The following is a 26,680-nucleotide window of genomic DNA, read 5'->3' as shown; positions in this document are numbered from 1 at the left end:
CATTTGAGTTCATGGAGCGTTTCCATAATACTCCAGTTTTGATCAAAACTACCGCAATAAAACGAGCAGCAGGCCTCTGCACTGCTTCATGTGTTCCTTTATCCGACCTGGTGGGTACCTGAAACGCTCGAGCAGTTCTGGAGAATGGGTCACACGAGATTTCTGTGTGCAGTCCCCTGTTTGGATGAACTGCACTTTCCAATAATTCTCCCAACAAACCGATTTGGCAGTCACATCCCTAGAACCGACCTCACTTTCTCATTCCATTACATTTGCAACTTTGCATTTATTCCTTTATTTGATCATATGGCTAGGGCCCCCCCCCCATTGGGCAGACCGTTAGCTGGGTGCCAATCTTTCAGTTTGACACCACTTTGACGACCTGCAGTCGATGAGGATGATAGGGTGATGATGAGGACAGCACAACACCCAGTCCCTGGTTGGAGCTTCTCAACCATCTGACTACAAATAACATATTATCAAGAACACAGTTTAGATTTCTGAAGGGTTCTGATATCGAGAAGGCTAATTCATCAAATAATAAGTTACAAGCTGCAGGCATTTTCTGTGATTTGTCAAAGGCATTCGATTGTGTGAACCACAACATCCTTTTAAATAAATTAGAATTCTATGGTGTCATGGGCAGTGCTGCAAAATGGTTCAAGTCATACCTCGCTAACAGGAAACAAAGGGTGTCAGTGCAAGGGACTAGAGAATTAAGTCATCAGTCATAATCATAATGGGAAGAAATTACGTGGTGTCCCACAAGGTTCCATCTTAGGGCCATTGCTTTTTCTCATGTACATTAATGATCTCTCATCAGTTACACTGCCAGAAGCAGAGTTCGTTTTCTTTGCAGATGACACAAGTATTGCAATAAATAGTATGTCGAGTGTAGTTCTAGAAAGATCTGCTAATGATATTTTCATGGATATTAATAAAAGGTTTAAAGCCAACTCACTGACATTAAACTTCGAAAAGATTGTAAGAGGTTTCCACCCAGCATATGCATAAAGTATGCAGAAGAGCAGATAGAAGAGGTTGACAGTCTTAAATTCCTGGGATTGCAACTTGATAATAAATTCAGTTGGGAGGTGCACACCACAGAACTGCAGAAACGCCCTAACAAATCTGTATTTGCAACTCGAGTGTTAGCAGACATAGGTGACATAAAAATGAAAAAGGTTACATACTTTGCCTACTTTCATTCCATAATGTCATATGGTATAATATTTTGGGGTAACTCTTCAAGTCAAACAAATGTTTTCAAAGTCCAAAAGCGTGTAATACGTATTATTTGTGGAGTAAATTCAAGGATGACCTGTAGAAACCTCTTGAAAGAATAACTACTGCCTCTCAGTATATTTACTCCTTAATGGAATTTGTCCTAAATAATATATCTCTTTTTCCAACAAACAGCTCAGTTCATTCATACAATACCAGGAACAAAAATGATCTGCACAAGGACTTAAAAGCACATACTTTAGTTCAAAAAGGGGTCCACTACTCAGGAACACTCATCTTCAATCATTTACCAGCAGACATAAAAAAATTATTTCCAAATAAAGATCAGTTTAAAAGGAGCCTGAAAGACTTATTAGTGGCCAACTCCTTCAATTCCACTGACGAATTTTTTAATAGAAACAAATGAAGTATTGTTTATATTCATACAATTAGTGTTGTTATTTCAGCTTAAAAAAATTGACAAGTTCCACATCCACGAGGATCTCCTCAGCACAGATCTATGGAACGAAAAACTAATCTAATCTGGAGAAATTTCCCCGACCCATCAAGGAATCGAACCCAAATCCAGAGGACTGTCAGTCCATCACGTTGACCATTCAGCTACCGAGGGCGGATACCTAGAAATTTAACAGTGACGACTTGTCAACAAGCGCAATACTAATTTTCTTCTCACCCAAATTAACTAATATTTTTCCCAAATTTAGACGAAGTTTCCATTCCTAACACCAAATTGATACTGCATCTAAGTAATCCTGTATCCTCTAGTGTTATTCAACGACGACCGAATTCCGCATACTACAGTGTCATCAGCAGACATTTGGCGATTGCTACTCACTTGTCTATCACATCATATACAGGGTGTTACAAAAAGGTACGGCACACAACTAAAGAAAAGATGTTATGTGGACATGAGTCCGGAAAGGCTTAATTTCCATGTTAGAGCTCATTTTAGTTTCGTCAGTATGTACTGTACTTCCTCGATTCACCGCCAGTTCGCCCAATTGAACGAAGGTAATGTTGACTTCGGTGCTTCTATTGACATGCGACTCATTGCTCTACAGTACTAGCATCAAGCACATCAGTGCTTTCCAGAACGCAGGTGTCCCGACAGGAAGACGTTCGAAGCAATTGATCGGCGTCTTAGGGAGCACGGAACATTCCAGCCTACGACTCGCGACTAGGGAAGACCTAGAACGACGAGGACACCTGCAATGGACGAGCAAATTCCTCGTGCAGTTGACGATAACCCTAATGTCAGCGCCAGAGAAGTTGCTGCTGTACAAGGTAACGTTGACCACGTCACTGTATGGAAAGTCCTACGGGAGAACCAGTTGTTTCCGTACCATGTACAGCGTGTGGAGGCACTATCAGTAGCTGATTGGCCTCCACGGGTACACTTCTGCAAATGGTTCATCCAACAATGTGTCAATCCTCATTTCAGTGCAAATGTTCTCTTTACGGATGAGGCTTCATTCCAACGTGATCAAATTGTAAATTTTCACAATCAACATGTGTGGGCTGACGAGAATCCGAACGCAATTGTGCAATCACGTCATCAACACAGATTTTCTGCGAACATTTGGGCAGGCATTGTTGGTGATGTCTTGTTTGGGCCCCCTGTTCTTCCACCTGCGCTCAATGGAGCACGTTATCATGATTTCATATGGGATACTCTACCTGTGCTGCTAGAACATGTGCCTTTACAAGTACGACACAACATGTGGTTCATGCACGATGGAGCTCATGCGCATTTCAGTCGAAGTGTTCGTACGCTTCTCAACAACAGATTCGGTGACCGATGGATTGGTAGAGGCGGACCAATTCCGTGGCCTCCACGCTCTCCTGACCTCAACCCTCTTGACTTTCATTTATGGGGGCATTTGAAAGCTCTTGTCTACGCAACCCCGGTACCAAATGTAGAGACTCTTCGTGCTCGTATTGTGGACGGCTGTGATACAATACGCCAATCTCCAGGGCTGCATCAGGGCATCAGGGATTCCATGCGACGGAGGGTGGATGCATGTATCCTCGCTAACGGAGGACATTTTGAACGTTTCCTGTAACAAAGTGTTTGAAGTCACGCTGGTACGTTCTGTTGCTGTGTGTTTCCATTCCATGATTAATGTGATTTGAAGAGAAGTAATAAAATGAGCTCTAACATGGAAAGTAAGCGTTTCCGGACACATGTCCACATAACATATTTTCTTTATTTGTGTGTGAGGAATGTTTCCTGAAAGTTTGGCCGTACCTTTTCGTAACACCCTGTATAGGGAAAGTGGGCAATCATATCTCACTACATAGATGGTTCCTGAAGACACCAACGTCTCTAAAAACACTCGCCGTCCAGGACAGTGTAGACTGTTTTCTACGATAAGGATCGTAAGTTGGCCTTTGGGTACAGATTTAGACTTAGCAGCATAAAATGCCGTAGTTAGACAGAGAGTCGGTAAACTCGCTGTTTTAATCTGCCTTACCTGGATGGAACTCATGGCGTTACACAAGGCAGTAGAGACCTCCTCCTCTGGCATGGGGCCTGGCAATATGACGTCAGGGTTGACGCGAATGAGAGTGCTGGAGATGGCGCGGAGGGCTGCCACAGCCGCAGGTGGGTGGACTTCGACAGTGGCGCCTCCAGTCCTGGCAAGACGCTCGCTCAGGTAGAGACCACCCTCGTGGAAGGCCTCCAGGAATCCCTCTAGCAGCTGGAATTCGACACACACTCTCAATGAGCTTCCTCTCCAACTCCAACTGGCAGAAGGTGGAGATTATATACATGATAGAAACCAGAGAGTGCAGCTTCTTTGTTCAGCACATAGCAAGACGCACGCTAAATTGGAACGATCTGGAACTGCGTGCCACAGGGTTTTGTTCGGTCCGCAAAGATAAGCGAAAACATTGTGACCACTACCCAACCGTGAGTGTGAACGCAGCCTGGTGACGTTCCAGGCACCTGACGCGCTACGAATATGTAAGCGGAATAGAGACGGAGCCGGCCGCTGTGGCCAAGGGGTTCTAGGCGCTGCAGTCCAGAACCGTGCTGCTCCTACGGTCGCAGGTTCGAATTCAAATGGTTCTAATGGCTCTAAGCACTATGGTCATTAGTCCCCTAGACGTAGAACTACTAAAACCTAACTAACCTAAGGACATCACACACATCCCTCCCCGAGGCAGGATTCGAACCTGCGACCATAGCAGCAGCGCGGTTCTGGACTGAAGCGCCTAGAACCGCTCGGTCACACAGGCCGGGTCGCAGGTTCGAATCCTGCCTCCGGCATGGATGTGTGTGATGTCCTAAGGGTTAGTCAGGTTAAGTAGTTCTACGTTCTAGGAAACTGATGACCTCAGATGCTAAGTCCGATAGTGCTTACAGCCATTTGAACCATTTGAACAGAGAGGGGTGGGGATCACTTTAGCGAAGATATGCGCTGCCAATGGGGAAATCCATTGAGATAGGTGACCTGTGAACGAGTATCTTGAAGACTGCCAAGCTGGGCGAATATTCATATGCTACTGTCGTGAGCGTCTTTTGAAAAAGGTACACTACTGGCCATTAAAATTGCTACACCAAGAAGAAATGCGGATGATAAACGGATATCCATTGGACAAATATACAGGGTGATTCAAAAAGAATACCACAACTTTAAAAATGTGTATTTAATGACAGAAACATAATATAACCTTCTGTTGCACATCATTACAAAGAGTATTTAAAAAGGTATTTTTTCACTCAAAAACAAGTTCAGAGATGTTCAATATGGCCCCCTCCAGACACTCGAGCAATATCAACCCGATACTCCAACTCGTTCCACATTCTCTGGAGATATTAGAGAATTGGCTGTTCCCTCAGCTCGAACAAGAAGCACAACAATTCATATTTCAGCAGGATGGAGCGCCACCACATTGGCACTTATCTGTCCGTAACTACCTAAACGGCAACTAACGGAGGCGATGGATCGGCCGCCAGGCTGCCCGTGACAGAGCACTTCATCACTGGCCTCCAAGAAGCCCTGATCTTACCCCCTGCGATTTTTTCTTATGGGGATATGTTAAGGATATGGTGTTTCGGCCACCTCTCCCAGCCACCATTGATGATTTGAAACGAGAAATAACAGCAGCTATCCAAACTGTTACGCCTGATATGCTACAGAGAGTGTGGCACGAGTTGGAGTATCGGGTTGATATTGCTCGATTGTCTGGAGGGGGCCATATTGAACATCTCTGAACTTGTTTTTGAGTGAAAAAAAAAAAACCTTTTTAAATACTCTTTGTAATGATGTATAACAGAAGGTTATATTATGTTTCTTTCATTAAATACACATTTTTAAAGTTGTGGTATTCTTTTTGAATCACCCTGTATTATACTAGAACTGACATGTGATTACATTTTCACGCAATTTGAGTGCATAGATCCTGAGAAATCAGTACCCAGAACAACCACCTCTGGACGTAATAACGGCCTTGATATGCCTGGGCATTGAGTCAAACATAGCTTGTACAGCGTGTACAGGTACAGATGCCGATGCAGTTTCAACACGATACCACAGTTCGTCAAGAGTAGTGACTGGCGTATTGTGACGAGCCAGTTGCTCGGCCACCATTGACCAGACGTTTTCAATTGGTGAAAGATCTGGAGAATTTGCTGGCCAGGGTAGAAGTCATTCATTTTCTGTATCCACAAAGGCCCGTACAGGACCTACAACATGCGGTCGTGCATTATCCTGCTGAAATGTAGGGTTTCGCAGGGATCGAATGAAGGGTAGAGCCAGGGGTCGTAACACATACGAAATGTAACGTCCACTGTTCAAAGTGCCGTCAATGCGAACAAGATGTGACCGAGACGTGTAAGCGACGATCATGATGCTGTAAACAGAACCTGGATTCATCCGACAAAATGACGTTTTGCCATTCGTGCACCCAGGTACGTCGTTCACCATCGCAGGCGCTCCTGTCTGTGATGCAGCGTCAAGGGTAACCGTAGCCATGGTCTCCGAGCTGATAGTCCATGCTGCTGCAAACGTCGTCGAACTGTTCGTGCAGAAGGTCGTTGTCTTGCAAACGTCCCCATCTGTTGATTCAGGGATCGAGACGTGGCTGCGCGATCGATTACAGCCATGCGGATAAGATGCCTGTCATCTCGACTGCTAGTGATACGAGACCGTTGGTATCTAGCACGGCGTTCCCTTTTACCCTCTTGAACCCACCGATTCCATATTCCGCTACAGTTATTGGATCTCGACCAACGGGAGCAGCAATGTCGGGACACGATAAACCGCAATCGCGATAGGCTATAATCCGACCTTTATCGAAGTCGGAAACGTGATGGCACGCATTTCTCCTCCTTACACGACAACGTTTCACCAGGCTGTTTGTGTATGAGAAATCGACTGGGAACTTTCCTCATGTCAGCACATTGTAGGCGTCGCCACCGGCGCCAACCTTGTGTGAATGCTCTGAAAAGCTAATCATTTGCATAAACTACTACTAACCTTTAAATGGTAGGACGTCCACGACTCTTCGCAGAGCGTGGAGCTCGGAGGACTGTCTGTTCTGTAAATTAGGATAGATGTTGGTCAATGGCATCTCTGCCCAAAGAGCACAATGCTGGTACATGCCCAAGCCTTTCAAAGCACACCGTTCATCGTATATTGTTGAGCATGGAGCTCCATAGCAGACCACCCCTATGTGTTCACATGTTGACCCAACGACGTTTTCAGTTGCGACTCCACTGGGGGTGGATGCTTGACGTCATTCCCAACGGCGATATCATCTTCCAGCTGTATAATTTCCGTGTGTCAGAGCCAGAACCGTGCTACAGTTTTCTGATGAGCAATTTAGTGAACGCCCGTTGATGCCTCGGCGACTAAAATTCGCCTGATGTAAATCCTGCGGAACACTTCCAGGTCTCTATCGGGAGCCATCATCGCGTTCGCAAATCAGCGGACCCGAATTACGAGAACTGTGCGCAGCCATCTAATGCCACATACTTTCACAAATTCGCCAACAAACTGTTACATTCCTGATATGTAAAATCAGCGAAGTAATTCTTATTCCAAGGACGGGAAAACGAGCTATTAAGCAGGTAGTCATACGTTTTTCTCCATCAGTGTATCTTCGGTCCACTGTGGTTTGTAGCTTATAACACTTTTCATCCAGATGAAGATGATTATATTTTGGAGTGAAAAATTTCATTCGTTTTCTTTTGAAATCCCGTGTTAACATCATGTGTTAGACAGTAACACAACTGTTGAAGGGTACCAGTCCCCAGATGCATGATATTGAAATAGTGATAATAAACAGCTTACCGCCTGTCTATGATGTGAATAAAATGTTCCTTTATATGCAAACACAGCAAAAAACTTATATATATAACTACAAAGAACGAAACTCGTCTAGCTTGAAGGGGGAAACCAGATGGCGCTATGGTTGGCCTGTTAGATGGCGCTGTCAGCCATAGGTCAAACGGATATCAAATGCGTTTTATTTAAATAGGAACCTCCATTTCTTAATACATATTCGTGTAGTACGTAAGGAAATATGAATGTTTTAGTTGGACCACTTCTTTCACTTTGTGATCGAACATCCCGCCAGTGCGGACGGTATTTGCTTCATGATACGTTACCCGCGTTAAAATGTACCGTCTCCAGATCCCCCCTCCCCCCCCCCCCCCCCCCCCCATCAGCCTTTCGCTCGGGAGTGTCATCTTTGTGCCGCCACTTTCGTGCAGTGTTCTACATTGAGTGTTCTACAGTGAGTGTTCTACAGTGAGTGTTTTACAGTGAGTGTTCCGTCTTGTGTTTTTTGGGAAGTGTTGCGAACGGCCATCATACTGTCGCTGGGTGTGCCTTTTATCTCTTGCGAACAGAAACCAGACTGTCACCGTGTTTTTTTACTTGTGTGTGTACTATGTTACTTGTCTGATTCCTGTGTCTTTTATTAACGTTGCCAACTCCTTTTGCTTTCTGTTTTAAGTTTCCGCATTTTTCCGCCATTTTACACTTGACGTCACCGTTTTATCGCCTGTTTTTCTTGTTTCTTTTCTTCTTCCGTTTTTTAAAATAAAAGTCAGTAGGCTGTAGAGCAGCGTACTAAGCTGCTGCCAGCCCGTCCCCTTCGGGGGGGAATTGAAAATCAATAAAGGAAAAAAAAATGTACCGTTTACCAATTGCTGAAAAGGTCGACATCGTGTTGATGTATGGCTATTGTGATCAAAATGCCCAACGGGCGTGTGCTATGTATGCTCCTCGGTATCCTAGACGACATCATCCAAGTGTCCGGACCGTTCGCCGGATAGTTACCATATTTAAGGAAAGAGGAAGTGTCCAGCCACATGTGAAACGTCAATCACGACCTGCAACAAATGATGATGCCGAAGTAGGTGTTTTAGCTCCTGTCGTGCTAATCCGCACACCGCTAGCAGACAAATTGCGTGAGGATCGGGAATCTCAAAAACGTCGTTGTTGAGAATGCTACACCCGTACCATATTTCTATGCACCAGGAAAAGCATGGCGACGACTTTGAACGTCGTGTACAGTTCTGACACTGGGTACAAGATAAATTACGGGACGATGACAGATTTTTTGCACGCGTTCTATTTTGCGACGAAGCGTCATTCACCAACAGTGGTAACGTAAACCGGCATATTATGCACTATTGGGCAACGGAAAATCCACGATGGCTGCGACAAGTGGAACATCAGCGATCTTGGCGGGTTCATGTATGGTGCGGCATTATGGCAGGAAGGATAATTGGCCCCCATTTTATCGATGGCAATCTAAAAGGTGCAATGTATGCTGATTTCCTGCGTAATGTTCAAAAATGGTTCAAATGGCTCTGAGCACTATGGGACTTAACATCTATGGTCATCAGTCCCCTAGAACTTAGAACTACTTACACCTAACTAACCTAAGGACATCACACAACACCCAGCCATCACGAGGCAGAGAAAATCCCTGACCCCGCCGGGAATCGAACCCGGAAACCCGGGCGTGGGAAGCGAGAACGCTACCGCACGACCACGAGATGCGGGCCCTGCGTAATGTTCTACCGATGTTACTACAAGATGTTCCACTGCATGACAGAATGGCGATGTACTCCCAACATGATGGATGTCCGGCACATAGCTCGTGTGCGGTTGAAGCGGTATTGAATAACATATTTCATGACAGGTGGATTGATCGTCGAAGCACCATACCATGGCCCGCACGTTCACCGGATCTGACATCACGGATTTCTTTCTGTGGGGAAAGTTGAAGGATATTTGCTATCGTGATCCACCGACAACGGCTGACAACATGCGTCATCGCATTGTCAATGCATGTGCCAACATTACGGAAGGCGAACTACTCACTGCTGAGAGGAATGTCGTTACACGTATTGCCAAATGCATTGAGGTTGACGGGCATCATTTTGACCATTTATTGCATTAATGTGGTATTTACAGGTAATCACGCTGTAACATCATGCGTTCTCAGAAATGATAAGTTCACAAAGGTACATGTATGACATTGGACCAACCAAAATAAAATGTTCAAACGTACCTACGTTCCGTATTTTAATTTAAAAAAACCTACCTGTTACCAACTGTTCATCTAAAATTGTGAGCCATATGTGTGTGACTATTACAGCGCTATCTATCACAAAGCGAAAAAAGTGGTCCAACTAAAACATTCATATTTCTTTACGAACTACACGAATATGTAATAAAAATGGTGGTTCCTATTTTTTTTAAAAGCAGTTGATATCCGTTTGACTTATGGCAACGCCGTCTAGCGGGCTAAGCATAGCGTCTACTGATTTCTCCCTTCAAGCTAGAGGTTTCGTTCTTTGTAGTTTTTCCATTTGACGCTTATTTCGTGAGATATTTGGCCCGGTCACGATCAGTGGACCACGTTATATACACTCCTGGAAATTGAAATAAGAACACCGTGAATTCATTGTCCCAGGAAGGGGAAACTTTATTGACACATTCCTGGGGTCAGATACATCACATGATCACACTGACAGAACCACAGGCACATATACACAGGCAACAGAGCATGCACAATGTCGGCACTAGTACAGTGTGTATCCACCTTTCGTAACAATGCAGGCTGCTATTCTCCCATGGAGACGATCGTAGAGATGCTGGATGTAGTCATGTGGAACGGCTTGCCATGCCATTTCCACCTGGCGCCTCAGTTGGACCAGCGTTCGTGCTGGACGTGCAGACCGCGTGAGACGCCGCTTCATCCAGTCCCAAACATGCTCAATGGGGGACAGATCCGGAGATCTTGCTGGCCAGGGTAGTTGACTTACACCTTCTAGAGCACGTTGGGTGGCACGGGATACTTGCGGACGTGCATTGTCCTGTTGGAACAGCAAGTTCCCTTGCCGGTCTCGGAATGGTAGAACGATGGGTTCGATGACGGTTTGGATGTACCGTGCACTATTCAGTGTCCCCTCGACGATCACCAGTGGTGTACGGCCAGTGTAGGAGATCGCTCCCCACACCATGATGCCGGGTGTTGGCCCTGTGTGCCTCGGTCGTATGCAGTCCTGATTGTGGCGCTCACCTGCACGGCGCCAAACACGCGTACGACCATCATTGGCACCAAGGCAGAAGCGACTCTCATCGCTGAAGACGACACGTCTCCATTCGTCCGTCCATTCACGCCTGTCGCGACACCACTGGAGGCGGGCTGCACGATGTTGGGGCGTGAGCGGAAGACGGCCTAACGGTGTGCGGGACCGTAGCCCAGCTTCATGGAGACGGTTGCGAATGGTCCTCGCCGATACCCCAGGAGCAACAGTGTCCCTAATTTGCTGGGAAGTGGCGGTGCGGTCCCCTACGGCACTGCGTAGGATCCTACGGTCTTGGCGTGCATCCGTGCGTCGCTGCGGTCCGGTCCCAGGTCGACGGGCACGTGCACCTTCCGCCGACCACTGGCGACAACATCGATGTACTGTGGAGACCTCACGCCCCACGTGTTGAGCAATTCGGCGGTACGTCCACCCGGCCTCCCGCATGCCCACTATACGCCCTCGCTCAAATTCCGTCAACTGCACATACGGTTCACGTCCACGCTGTCGCGGCATGCTACCAGTGTTAAAGACTGCGATGGAGCTCCGTATGCCACGGCAAACTGGCTGACACTGACGGCGGCGGTGCACAAATGCTGCGCAGCTAGCGCCATTCGACGGCCAACACCGCGGTTCCTGGTGTGTCCGCTGTGCCGTGCGTGTGATCATTGCTTGTACAGCCCTCTCGCAGTGTCCGGAGCAAGTATGGTGGGTCTGACACACCGGTGTCAATGTGTTCTTTTTTCCATTTCCAGGAGTGTATATATATATTGTGTATCTTACACATTCCTGTTAAGTCTTTAACAAACACGTTAATCAGCTTAGAGTACCTTGTGTGAATAACCAGTGCAGCTGCCATTAAAGTATGCGTTATGCGTAGGCATATCGTAAAATATAAATTTTCAAGATTTTAAACATGGCTGCAGCAGCAACTGTTAAAATTCTTCACAATAAAGGATGGCAGCCAAAAACAGTTGCAGGATAGAATTTTTTTATTAAAATTCTTGACCAAGGTTTCGGTACATATAAATATACCTTCATCAGAAGTACATTTCCTGAATAGAAAGACACATTCATTAGAAAAGCCATATCAACGAAAGTGAGAAACAGAAGCTTAAATAATGGTGAAATTGCTAAAGTAATACAGGCACACAATCTTTAGTACTTACTAAAATTACATCATGCACTGGAGAATAATGAAACAATTATGCCAAAAGGCGTCGCCAGTAATTAAAATATCATCTCCATTTGTACAACATGTGTAATGGGTACAGGATCAAAGCGAACAGTTTAACACCGTTACTTCGCCTATGAACTGTTGAGACACGAGTGTGAAGGCACTAAGGCAGATGTTTTTCGCCGAGAGAGGGCACTTGCATGTGCCAGACTCGCGCATATTACAATCCATAAATACATACATAAGCGCATCAAAATTATTAAAGGTTGTGTTAATTCAAACTTTGTCTTAATAAATAAAGCGTATCACGCCAATTAAAGACATTTATGTAAACTAGAAATATAGAACCAAATTTACCTGTGTCCTAGTGTCAAACGGATAAAGCTTGCGCTTGGAACATCTAACGAGAGAGGGCACTACTGTAATGCGCGAGAGTCTCTCGTAACGTAGGCAGTGAAATACATACTAGCGAAACAACCAAAATGTTATAATAAAACGAAACCATCTGTCTGTATGAATAAAACATAGTAGTCATTTAACCACACATACACATTGAAATTCATAATTAACAAACATCACAATATGTAGATCCCAACAAGATAGGAAAAGCGCATTTCACCGGCATCAACAAGCAAGAAAATAACTCCTAGTCAGCCAGACTATATTACATTAAGGCAATGAGGGGTTTGAAACTGTCTAAAAAATTTTTGTTTCGAAGCTGCACCTGTTCATTAAGAACAAAACCATCTTTTAGAGACAGATGCTTGAAAATCTCTAATTCTTCGAGCAAGTCTAGTTTGTCACCTTTATCAGCTTCATGAAGCAGCTCTACGTCGTCCAGTTCTCTTGGCGTGTGCTGTAAGAGCCATAGATGTTCAGCAAAGGTGGAATTATATACGTTTTCCCCATTTTTACCTAACTTGTGTTCTTTATACCTAACTTTAATGGGTCTACCTGTCTGCCCTATGTAATAGTTTGGGCAGTCGTTACAAGTAATTTTGTATACACCGGACTTAGTGCTGAGTTCTTCTCGTGCTCCAATATTATGAATTATTCTACGTTTGAGGCTATTATTTACGGAAAAAGCAACTCTATAACCGTATTGTTTCTGTAAAAGTCTTTTAATCTTATATGAAACGTTCCCTAAAAATGGAATAGAAATAAAGTTATTACTCTCATAGTTTTTTGCCCTGTTATCTCCTAAAGTAGAAAATTTTACAGCTGTTTTTTTCTTAGCAATTTGGTCAATTAATTTAGGGTCGTATCCATTGTTAGTGGCTATTGATTTTAATAAAAATATTTCATTTTCAAAACAATTCTGTGCTAAAGGTGTGCTCACAGCGCGATGAACTGCAGAATGAAAAAAGGCGATCTTGTGAGTTTGAGGATGACAGGAATCTGCTGGAATAATATTATCAGAAAAAGTTTCTTTACGGAAAATGTCGAAGCTAATGGTGTTACCCGATAACTTAAGTTTCAAATCAAGAAAATTGAGTTCTCTCTCGTTATTTTGTATCTCTTTTGTAAATTTCATTTTCTCGTGGAAACTGTTGAAAACATGAAACAGTTGTTGTAGATCTTGGTCACAACCTTGAAATAGTATGAGTATATCATCAACATAACGAGCATAAAAAGAAATCTTATTGCCTAACATAGGGTTGTTTTTGAAGAAATTTTCTTCTAGTGCATTCATAAAGATGTCAGCAAAGATGCCAGCTAACGGGCAACCCATGGCTAAGCCGAATGGTTGCTCATACATTTTACCATTAAACTGAAAGTAATTGTAATCTAGTACAACCTGCAGTAGTGACATAAGTTCCGACAACTGTAGCTCACTTAAAGTTTTGTGTTGTCGAATGTTACCTTCAATAATCTTAAGAGTGATATCCACTGGAACATTAGTGTATAAACTTACGACGTCAAAAGAAACCAAACGAGAGGATGAAGTGATCTCTATTGATTTTAGCTTGTTTATTACCTCAGCACTATTTTTAACAGAGTAATTGTTTTCAAAAACAAAGGCTTCTTTAATTTTAGTGTGTAAAAATCTCGCTAATTTGTGATGTGGGCTCTTTATTCCATTAACAATGGGACGAACTGGGTGTTGACTTTTGTGTACCTTAAACTGACTTCTAAGCGTAGGTGCTCTAGGGTTCATGTTAATTAAGGTTTTCTTTTGAAACTCTTTCATAAGATGTTTACTTCTCCTTAACGTATCTCTAATTTGCTTTTGTAACGTAGGGGTATGATCCTGCTCAATTTCAAATATACCATTTTCTTCGAAAATTTTCATGGCCGACAATGTGAGACTGAGTAGTTTTATTCTGCTATTTAGGACGTGGTCAGATTAGCTTATGTTTGAAATCCAATTTTAAGTTCGTGCCTACGAATTACATGTGAAGGATGGTTGGAGCGAGACAGGTTGTGCAAAAGCCACCAGCACCCTTGAAGATATCCTCTGAAAACAGAGATGAATCGTTGTGTTTCAACAAGAAATTCATCCGATCACGGGACAGTAGTCCAGAACATTTTAGTAAGTTTTACCTGGGCTAGCCAACTCACCTCAGAATGGAATGTTGGGTTGATGAGCTTGCGGTGCGTCTTCCACTGGCGTCCATTGACGGAGAGTAAGCCATCGCCGAGAAAGGTCCGTATAGCGTAACACAAGAAGGGGTCGCGGTCCACCATCTTGGATGTCAGCATGATGTGTTGAACATCGTCTGGGTGCACCACCATCAGCACCAGCACTGGACCGATGTAGAACCTGCCACCGTAATAATAAGGGTACCTACATGTTCATGGATTGGCAGAAAAACAACCGTATGATAAAGTAATATCAGTGTGACACGTATACTCATGTGCTGGAAGATCTTGGCAAAAATTCGAAGATGCCCTGCATCTGCAATCTGGAGATCGCTCTAAACACTTTTTATATCTGTGTCCACAAAGATCCAACTGTGCCAATGGAGGACAGTTATGGAAAAGGGTTGGCAAACTGTATCTCAGGCAGATTCGATGCACAAATCTTGAAACATGCAAGTCCTCAAAGCAGTGGTACAACCATTACCTCAAGAAGGAACAAACAGTACATCAGGATCTAAATCCTAGAATGCTGCCTCTATTAGTTCAGACCATATGCTATCTCAAGCGAAGTTTCTACGCCAAGCCACTCAAAACGCATGCTGCCACGCTGTGGTAGTATCTAACACAAAAGTACCCATCACTTTAGGACATTCTGAAGTGGTAATTGTGAGAAAACACTCAGCATGAAGTAAATTATATTTATATGCCTCTTGATCAGTAAGGCTTTGTGACTTGTTGATAACAGTAGTTGACCCAACAGTACAGGTGACACCAATGCATGTCCTCAAACAGCAGCCCCAGAGAGGCGTGCATAAGTAACATGAATGTTGCTGTTATATCAAGATTTCAAGCGACCAAGATGGGTATTAAATGACTGGTCAGTGTGTCACTCTGGTAACAAGATACCAGTTCTGATGTCGGCTCATAACAGTCAGAAATAGTGAAATATTGTAACTCTATATATTTGGATCTGGGGTCAGCCTTACATCAATAATGAGAATTTTGGTTGGATGTAAATCGCATGTTTACGTAATGCATGTAGAATGTGCATCACTCAACCAATATCTCAGCACAGTCGTGCCAACATGATTATGAGGTAACTGTCTATGCATTATTGCTATCCAATTTTCCCAGAGATGTATATGGCCGGCCAGTGTGGCCGAGCGGTTCTAGGCGCTTCAGTCTGGAGCCGCGCGACCACTACAGTCGCAGTTTCGAATCCTGCCTCGGGCATGGATGTGTGTGATGTCCTTAGGTTAGTTAGGTTTAAGTAGTTATAAGTTCTAGGGGACTGATGACCTCAGATGTTAAGTCCCATAGTGCTCAGAGCCATTTGAACCATTTTTGTGTATTGTATAGTGGGTCTTGAAGAGTGGCTGCCACATCCCTGGATTTATGTTCGTTAGATTTCTATATGTGGAGGCTTTTTTTTTTTTTATTGCGTGGGGAGTGAAGATCCATAAACTTTGCACAATTTGGGGAACAAATTTTTTAATGCTTGCACTCACATTCCAGTATATGTGTTGATAACTGATTATCAACAGCATTTGTACCATAGTATGTGCAGGACAAGTAGCCAGTCTGGAAATATTATAGGGTTTTGATATAAAATGTAATTCTAAATTTTTCATCATTTTTTTAGGTTATGTGTCTTGTACGAGTCTTCTCAGAACCTATTTGCTGGGTAAAACCATGGCGACTGGAGACAGCGTTGTTTTCGGTATTTTGCTGACAGAAACAACCACAGGTGCTACCACGGTGAGCCAATTGGAAGCGTGGGTGAAGAGTCATGTGGTGGTTGATGGCTGATTCTAGGACTGGAGTCCACTTTACACGAAATGAATTTGCAGTCGAGAATAAGGATATCCTTCAGCTGTAGAATGGAATGACGACAATGAAAATTTGTGCCGGACCGGGAATCGAATCCAGATTTCCCGCTTACCACGAGCGGTCGCCTTACCATTTGCCTATCCACACACGACTCACTATCAGACCCAAACTTTCACATGTCGTCAACCATGCATCTGTAGTCGCCGCAGTGCCTGTTCCCATGGACATGCATGCATGACCCAAGGAACTTTGCATCGTAATCGAAATAATACAGGCCCTGCAATATCGTATTGAAGAGCCCAGCTTGTGTTGCGGGCACAGAAAGTATAGCAACAATGATCCGTCTGTGGCTCTGTGTCTTCTTGATCAGCCATTAGCTAATTCAGATATGAACATTGTCCCTCTCTTGCTACTTCTCGACCCACTATGTTCACTTGGACGGGTGTCTCCCTTCAGAGCCTAGTTGAGGTGAGTCTTATATGCACTACTGGCCATTAAAATTGCCGCACCTCGAAGATGACTTGCTACAGACGCGAAATTTAACCGACAGGGAGAAGATGCTGTTATATGCAAATGATTAGCTTTTCAAAGCATTCACACAAGAATGAGATTCTCACACTGCAGCGGAGTTTTCACACAAGGTTGGCGCCGGTGGCGACATCTACAACATGCTGACATGAGGAAAGTTTCAAACCAATTTCTCATACACAAACAGCAGTTGACTGGCGTTGCCTAGTGAAACGTTGCTGTGATGCCCCGTGTAAGGAGGAGAAATGCGTACCATCACGTCTCCGACTTTGATGAAGGTCGGATTGTAGCCTATCGCGATTGCGGTTTATCGTATCGCGACATTGCTTCACGCGTTGGTCGAAATCCAATGACAGCAGAATATGGAATCGGTGGGTTCAGGAGGGTAATACGGAACGCCGTGCTGGATCCCAACGGCCTCGTACCTCTAACAGTCGAGATGACAGACATCCGCACGGCTGTAACGGATCGTGCAGCCACGTCGCGATCCCTGAGTCAATAGACGGGGAGGTTTGCAAGACAGCAACCATCTGCACAAACAGTTCGACGACGTTTGTAGCAGCATGGACTATCAGCTCGGAGACCATGGCTGCGGTTACCCTTGACGCTGTATCACAGACAGGAGCGCCTGCGATGGTGTACTGAATGACGAACCTGGATGAATTAATGGCAAAACGTAACTTTTTCGGATGAATCCAGGTTCTGTTTACAGCATCATGATGGTCGCATCCATGTTTGGCGAGATCGCGGTGAACGCACATTGGAAGGGTGTATTCGTCATCGCTATAGTGGCGCATCACCCGGCGTGATGGTATGGGGTGCCATTTGTTACACGTCTCGGTCACATCTTGTTCGCATTGACGGCACTTTGAACAGTGGACGTTATATTTCAGATGTGCTACGATCCGTGGCTCTACCCTTCATTCGATCCCTGTGAAACCCTACATTTCAGCAGGATAATTCACGACCGCATGTTGCAGGTCCTGTACGGGCCTTCCTGGATACAGAAAATGTTCGACTGCTGCCCTGGCCAGCATTTTCTGCAGATCTCTCACCATCTGAAAACGTCTGGTCAATGGTGGCCGAGCAACTGGCTCGTCACAATACGCCAGTGACTGCTCTTGACGAACTGAGGTGTCGTGTTGAAGCTGCATGGGGAGCTGTACCTGTACACGCCATCCAAGTTCTGTTTGACTCAATCCCCAGGCGTATCAAGGCCGTTATTACGGCGAGAGGTGGTTGTTCTGGGTACTGATTTCTCAGAATCTATGCACCCAAATTGCGTGAAAATGTAATCACATGTCAGTTCTAGTAAAATATATTTGTAAAATGAATACCCGTTTATCATCTGCATTTCTTCTTGGTGTAGCAATTTTAATGGCCAGTAGTGTAACTGAATTGTCTGAATGTATTGATTTTTTACTTGTCATGTATCATCAAACGTCCAGATCCTCATCCGTCTTACGCAGGTGCCGCTTCTATGACAGTACAAATTGCTGTCAGAAGTGGGATTCCCCACCCTTAAGTCCTAAATGAGGCCATTAATATTTCGGTTCATGTGTAACGCCTCTTGTCAGATGAGTAAACGTCACCGCTTTTGCCGTGCCATGAGTCTGGCTGCAGTTGCCTCTCAAGCGCTCAATTAGCGTATTCCACCACTGCAACACAGGCAGATTCCGGCATGCTGTAGGTTGTGACCAGCCAGATGGTCCTGCATGGGTGTGTTTCCGCAGCCCTTACCAGGGCAGTGTGCTATCACATCAGTACCTTTAGCCCGCCACTGTACATCCCTCTGTAGCTGCCCTGACGGAGTGTCCCGCATTCATCTCTGGATAAATATCAGGAGAGCAGCGTAGCAGCCACGCGTTGGATATATGCGCCACCATCGTCCCAGCACCTCCACACTGGTTCCACGTGCCTGAAGCTCCAGCCACTAACATGCGCCCCTGCTGAAGCCACCCTCCATGCCTCACACTGCATCATTGACGGCTCGTCACGTGAAAGACTGTTTACAGCCATCCAGCTGCTAATGCGAATGCGAGTCTTCGAAAGAGCGAGGCGCCACACTCCTGTTTTCAGACACACAATCCTGAGTTGATCGTCCAACCTGTTCGTATAAGTGCAGTTGAACTATTTTGTCTATTGGTTTCGAGTACACATTGTGCCTACCGCAAGCTCGAGCAGAGTTGACTGGCTGAGACCTGCAAGATGAGATAGCTACACTTACGTTATGAAATCTGGTATTAGAAGAGTAGTTACAACAAGACAAGAGTCGCCTTCTGCTTAAAAAGTTAACCGAAGTATACAAGCTACGTAAAATCAGGCCACTCTTGTGTGAAAAACTGACGTGGCAGGCAATTTCTCTCTGTTCATTTTTATATGCTCTTTGTTGGGAAAACCCTCTGAGAATGGTGCCAGCCGAATGTCTTCATAGCCATTTGACATTTGTAACTGTCATAAATGCCTGAACATATGTGAAATCAGTAGAAACTTAAAATAAAGCCAACAGGTTTCAGGTAATAGTTGAAGAGTTAATAGACAAGTGCTGAGGCAAAAGACGTTTGAGTTACCACAAAGACAAGATGTCTTTCGTAATCAGTGGGTAGGAGAGCATTTGGAAATTTTTTCTGATAGAATATGCACAGTTTTGTGCCATAGGAATGCAGTTGGGCCAAGTGAGAAATGGTAAGAGACGAGAGCAACAGATTTATCCAATGGTGAATAACTCCACGTATTGGGTACGAAGTAAAGTGTGAGTGGTCCTTGTCTTTTCATGAAGTGGCTCATCTTACTCTGTGGACAGAGGTGGCTGCACTTTTGTTGAGATGTCTTCATGTGGTAACAATTCGTAGGCGATGTGAATTAGCGTTTCACATCACTGATGGGTCGTGGGCTCCTTTCTGCCCTTACTGTAAGAAATTGGCCACTGAAGTACCACTTGCCGCCACCCATGGGAAAAACTGACGCCTCGCAGAGTGGCTGCGCGGCCCTTCCCTCTGGAGGTTCGAGTCCTCCCTCGGGCAGGGGTGTGTGTGTGTGTTGTTCTTAACATAAGTTAGTTTAAATTAATTTAAGTAGTGTGTAAATCTAGGGACCGATGACCTAAGCATTTGGTCCCTAGACACATTTGAACATTTGAAAAACTGAAATGGGACATGGCAGGATTTCGATGTTTTTAGAAATTTGACAGTTTCTCCAAGGCCTAGTAACTTAGGAGTCGTGGGTTAGCGACGACATATTGTTGCATTTTCTCGGTTTCGTTTTCGCGCCCAGGTCTATTCTGTCTACCATTATCTTTTCTATTGAAACATGACCTTATTTGTTAATGCCATTCTGTATTCCCATAAGTGAAGAATATAGATTGAGGATAAACTGCAACAATACAGAACTAATAAGAAGTAGCAGAATGAGAATACTGTGAAACTAAACATCAAAACTGGTTATCATATAGTAGACGAAGTAAAGTAATTCGCCTACCTTGGAAGGAAAGTAACCCACGATGGACGAATCAAGAAGGACATAAAATGCATACTATCACTGGCAAAGAGAGCATTCCTGGTCAAGAGAAGTCTACTAGTACCAAACATAGGACTCAAGCTGAGGGAGAAATTTCTGGGAATGTACATGTGTAGTACAGAATTTTTTGTTGGGAATCATGGACTGTGAGAATGTCGAAACAGAAGAGAAGCGAAGCAAAAATATGGTTCAAATGGCTCTGAGCACTATGGCACTTAACTTCTGAGGTCATCAGTCCCCTAGAACTTAGAACTACTTAAACCTAACTCACCTAAGGACATCACACACATCCATGCCCGAGGCAGGATTCGAACCTGCGACCATAGCGGTCGCGCGGTTCGAGACTGTAGCGCCTAGAACCTCTCGGCCACCGCGGCCGGCGAAGCGAAGCATTTGACATGTGGAGCTACAGAAGAAAGCTGGAAATAAGATGGGCCGATACGGTAAGGAATGACAAGGCTCTTCAAGAATCGGTGAAGAGAGGAACATATACAAAACACTGACAAGATATAGGGCCAGAATGATAGGACATCGCTTAAGGCACCAGTGAACGACTTCCACGGTACTAGAGAGAGCTGTAGAGGGTAAAAGCTGTAGATGAAGACAGAGACAAGATTACATTCTGTCCATTGCTGCTATCCGCCATCCGTTCACATCTATTGACACTTGGTTTAAATCTTCATGGAGTCCATCCCTCCAACACTTCTTGGGTCTCCCTGGCGGTTTCTTTCCTGCAGGTGTGAAATCCAGGAGCTTCCGAGGCCATCCGTGATCCCCCATCTGGGCCACATGACCGGCCCACCGCATTAGTTTGGCTTTGACAGTTCCTGCTATGTTGGGCTGCTGGTGCAGTTCCTCAAGCTCTTGGTTGTATCTGATCCTCCATTCCCCTGTATCTACATCCAGAACTGGACCAAAGAACTTCCGAAGCACTTTCCTCTCAAAAACAAGGAGCTTATGGAAGTCCTGTTTCCGGATACTCCATGTCTCACAGCCATATAGAACAACAGGCTGGATCAGGGTTTTGTACAGTCGACTCTTAAACTGTCTGGAGAGATATTTGGACTATCAGCCCTGTTAGCATCTGAAATCATTGTGGCCTTCTACCTTCAGTAATCATCATAGCATATTTGGAATTTTGAAGATTTAATCCGGCGCCCTTCGCATATATGAATACGATTTACCTTATTTGTAAATTTAACTATGTGTCATGTCTTTTAAAAACTGAACTTATTCTAAAGCATCTGTTTGGAGGCCTTCAGCAGCGAATAAAATTTAATTCTCTCAAAAGTGTATTTGTGAACTAGATGATGATAAATTACAATTGTGAAATGAATCCGGACCGCAACTCCCTTGGCAGTTTCTACAATCCTAATTACCTGTTAGCCCTGCGTGATTTAGCGGGCGTTTCACTGTGCCCTATGAGGTCGAGCATTATCGTCCGTTAAAACAAAGTCTGGCCCGCAGGACCTTGCAACAACCGCACATGAAGTCTCAAGATCTCGTCTCGATACCTGAGAGGGCTTAACATCTGTGGCCATCAGTCCCCTTGGAGCAATTGCACCTTGCCGATTCGCCTGTACAATTTCATGACGATGTGTTCCAGTGTTCGACATAATCCCTGCTGACACCATTGGCGATCTTCCTCGATATCGGTATCTTTCGACAATATTTGGGTCCCGAAACCGTGTTCCCTGTTCCTTCCAGAAATGAATCCGTCGGCAGTCACTCTCCAGACCAAATCGTGACTCATCTGTGAAAAGAATGTTGGCCCATGTTCGACCGTCCAGGTGGGATGTGAACGACTCGACTCCAGACGTTCCCTTCTTTGAAGGGGCATCAGATGCACACACTCAGCACGTCTCCGAGAATAAAGGCCATTGTGCCGAAGCCTTCTGTACACCGTTCACCTCGATACAGTGGATGGTGGGTGGCCAGGTGCCGGCTTCCGTGCAGTAGTAACGCGGTGTCGTCCTGCCCTCACAGCCAAATAACACTCCTCTTTTTCTGGTTCAAAAATGGTTCAAATGGCTCTGAGCACTATGGGACTTAACATCTGAGTTCATCAGTCCCCTGGACTTAGAACGACTTGAACCTATCTAACCTAATCACGTCACACACATCCATGCCCGAGGCAAGATTCGAACCTGCGACGGTAGCAGTCTCGCAGTTCCAGAGTGTAGCGCCTAGAGCAGCTCGGCCACCTCGGCCGGCTGTGGTTGTTGTTGCTGTGGTCTTCAGTCCTGAGACTGGTTTGATGCAGCTCTCCATGCTACTCTATCCTCTGCAAGCTTCTTCATCTGCCAGTACCAACTGCAGCCTACATCCTTCTGAATCTGTTTCGTGTATTCATCCCTTGGTCGTCATCTACGATTTTTACCCTCCACGCTGCCCTCCAATGCTAAATTTGTGATCCCTTGATGCCTCAGAACATGTCCTGCCAACCGGTCCCTTCTTCTTGTCAAGTTGTGCCACAAACTCCTCTTCTCCCCAATCCTATTCAATACCTCCTCATTAGTTATGTGATCTACCCATCTAATCTTCAGCATTCTCCTGTAGCACCACATTTCGAAAGCTTCTATTCTCTTCTTGTCCAAACTATTTATCATCCATGTTTCACTTCCATACATGGCTACACTCCATACAAATACATTCAGAAACGACTTCCTGACACTTAAATCTATACTCGATGTTAACAAATTTCTCTTCTTCAGTAACGCTTTCCTTGCCATTGCCAGTCTACATTTTATATCCTCTCTACTTCGACCATCATCAGTTATTTTGCTCCCCAAATAGCAAAACTCATCTACTACTTTAAGTGTCTCATTTCCTAATCTATTTCCCTCAGCATCACCCGACTTAATTCGACCACATTCCATTATCCTCGTTTTGCTTTTGTTGATGTTCATCTTATATCCTCCTTTCAAGACACTGTCCATTCCGTTCAACTGCTCTTCCAAGTCCTTTGCTGTCTCTGACAGAATTACAATGTCATCTGCGGACCTCAAACTTTTTATTTCTTCTCCATGAATTTTAATTCCTACTCCGAATTTTTCTTTTGTTTCCTTCACTGCTTGCTCAATATACAGATTGAATAACATGAGGGACAGGCTACAACCCTGTCTCACTGCCTTCCCAACTGCTGCTTCCCTTTCATGCCCCTCGACTCTTATAACTGCCATCTGGTTTCTGTACAAATTGTAAATAGTCTTTCGCTCCCTGTATTTTACCCCTGCTACCTTCAGAATTTGAAAGAGAGTATTCCAGTCAACATTGTCAAAAGCTTTCTCTAAGTCTACAAATGCTAGAAACGTAGGTTTGCCTTTTCGTAATCTATTTTCTAAGATAAGTCGTAAGGTCAGTATTGCCTCACGTGTTCCAACATTTTTACGGAATCCAAACTGATCTTCCCCGAGGTCGGCTTCTACCAGTTTTTCCATTCGTCTGTAAAGAATTCGCGTTAGTATTTTGCAGCTGCGACTTATTAAACTGATAGATCGGTAATTTTCACATCTGTCAACACCTGCTTTCTTTGGGATTGGAATTATTATATTCTTCTTGAAGTCTGAGGGTATTTCACCTGTCTCATACATCTTGCTCACCAGATGATAGAGTTTTGTCAGGACTGGCTCTCCCAAGGCTGTCAGTAGTTCCAATGGAATGTTGTCTACTCCTGGGGCCTTGTTTCGACTCAGGTCTTTTAGTACTCTATCAAACTCTTCACGCAATATCGTATCTCCCATTTCATCTTCATCTACATCCTCTTCTATTTGCATAATATTGTACTCAAGTACATCGCCCTTGTATAGACCCTGTGTTAGAAACTGTAAAAACGGAGTCTTACTATGGTTTAGCGTTAGTTTATTTTCTACAAGCCATGAACTTATGTCATAAACTGCACAATTTGAAACAGTGCCAGTGTTGCACGCAGCATCTTTTACTACTAAGCTAATGTCATCAGCAAACAGAAATATTTTAGAATCACGTGTAATACTAGAGGGTATACCATTTACATAAATAAGGAACAGGAGTGGCCGTAGCACTGATCCCTGGGGTACCCCCATTTGGCTTTGCGTCACTCAGACCCTACAACACAGCCATTCTCAACACTGTGTATAATGACCTTTTGCTGTCTGTTGTTAAAGTAAGAGGTGAATCAGTTGTGAGCTGCTGCCCATATTTCATAATGCTCCCACCTCTGGAGCAATATTTTGTGATAAACAGAATCAGAGGCACTAGTTAAATCAAAAAAGATGTCTGGCGTTCGAACCCTTTTATTTAATCCATCCAGTACTTCACAGAGTAAGGAGAGTATAGCATTTGTAGTTTTCAAACCACTCCTAAAACCGAACTGATAACAAATCATGTGAAATAAAATAATCAATTGTTCTTACATAAACAGTCTTTTCAAGAACTTTAGCAAACACTGATGGCCTAGAAACAGGTCTAAAATTGTATATATTACCCCTTTCTCCCTTTTTATACAGCGGCTTTACTATTGAGTACTTTAATTGTTGAGCAAACTGGCGATTCTTAAAGGAAAAATTACAAACGTGGCTAAGTACAGGGCTTCATGTGCAGCACAATACTTTATTATTCTGCTAAGCACTTCATTATATCCATGAGTGTCCTTAGTCTTCAGTGATTTAATTATTGACTCGCTGTCCCTCTTGTTAGTATCACATAGGAGTATTTCAGACATCAACCTCGGAAAGGCATTTTCCAAGAGTGTTATATAATTCCCCATAAAAACTAAATTTTTATTTAATTCACTAGCATTGCTTAGAAAGTGGTTGTTAAATACTGTAGCTATATCTGACTCATCAGTAACAGAAATATTATTACTATGGTTCAAAAAATGGTTCAAATGGCTTTGAGCACTATGGGACTTAACATCTGAGGTCATCAGTCCCCTAGAACTTAGAACGACTTAAACCGAACTAACCGAAGGACACAACACACATCCATGCCCGAGGCAGGATTCGAACCTGCGACCGTAGCAGCAGCGCGGTTCCGCACTGAAGCGCCATGAACCGCTCGGTCACAGCGGCCGGCGCTTTTTCTGGTGTCACACGTGGTCGGTCCTGCCATTATCTTCGGGATAAAGTTTCGGTCTCCACATCAGAGGTACAACAGAACCATTCACATTAAGCTATAAGGCCACAACAATTTGCGACTGTCCTGCTTCTATTCTTCCTATGGCCATCCATTGCAGGGGGTCTGGTAAGCATCTTCTTTGTGCCATATTGCAGCGTCTGTGACTGTACACAGTGACTGTGGATGTGGGATTACACGGCAAACGCTAGCCCGTCTGATAGGTGCCGTGACGTCATCGTTGGTGTGGTTGTCCGTTGTCCGGAATGACGTCTTCCGTACTGATCGCGATCATACGGGCATCTGTTGACAGCTTGTATGATTATACCGTGACTTAGGAAGTGTATATCGCTGTTTGGTGCTTTGATTTTGGACACTAGTGTATTTGTCGGATTAGCTTGTTTTCCGAGCAATAGTATTAATTCGTAGGTGTCGAACCGTGTGGCTCGCCTCATTTGTGAGAGATTTCGCCACTCTACTCTAGACACTAATTCCAGTCTGTTCTGCGTTCTAAGGTCAACTATTACGGCTTGTTTCCTGCTGTAGAAAGTATGCATGCAAGTGCGTAAAGGTTTTGCCGATAGGATGAACGTCAGGAGTAGGTAGGTACCCAGCGTCTAGGAGATGGCTGCCGGGTATTAAATTAGAAAAGGCTGAGTTTACTAATGGACCTGAATCATGGCGTTATTGTCTATCCTTACGGAACAGAGAAATGAACTCTGAAATCTGTCGTGCAAGATGGGGTCCTCCAGACCGGAGAGGAGGGGATAGAAGATCTGAGCGGTCCGACAGTTGCCTGAGAAGAGACCGGCCGAATTTCAGACGTCCGCCCTCCTCAGCTCCCCCAGGACCCCACGTGACCGACTTGATTCCTGTGATTGGCTTCGTCCTATACAGTTCGTTCTCTGACAGCGTCAGCGATACTTAGTTGTGAAGCTACCTTCTCAGCACAAGTCCACATTCCCATCACGTGGACAGAGGGGGAAGTGGCTGGCATTCGGCTAATATCCGGTGTCACCCAGCCCAGGGCCTGCTGCAGCTTAGGAAAAACTTGGTAGCTACTCACGAATGAAAATGTAATCACACAAATCAATTTTTTGCATATTACGCCTACCAGCGTTGCACAGGATGACTTTTTTTTGTCTGCT

General features: G+C 44.4%; 1 protein-coding gene across 1 annotated transcript in view; it reads right to left on the bottom strand.

Annotated features, from left to right (window-relative positions):
* Positions 1 to 26,680, bottom strand: part of LOC126424906 (cytochrome P450 4g15-like) — a 165,794-nt gene that overhangs the window by 64,352 nt on the left and 74,762 nt on the right. The window contains exons 3-4 of the mRNA XM_050087749.1: positions 14,544 to 14,745; positions 3,720 to 3,947 (exon numbers count right to left, since the gene is read on the bottom strand). Of these exons, the coding sequence (XP_049943706.1) occupies positions 3,720 to 3,947; positions 14,544 to 14,745 (430 nt within the window). The remainder of the gene's footprint in view (positions 1 to 3,719; positions 3,948 to 14,543; positions 14,746 to 26,680) is intronic.

The sequence above is a fragment of the Schistocerca serialis genome, chromosome 10 (assembly GCF_023864345.2).
Source record: "Schistocerca serialis cubense isolate TAMUIC-IGC-003099 chromosome 10, iqSchSeri2.2, whole genome shotgun sequence".
NCBI classification, from domain to species: domain Eukaryota; kingdom Metazoa; phylum Arthropoda; class Insecta; order Orthoptera; family Acrididae; genus Schistocerca; species Schistocerca serialis.
Note: the sequence above shows the minus strand (reverse complement) of the source record. Positions and strands in the feature narration are given on the sequence as shown.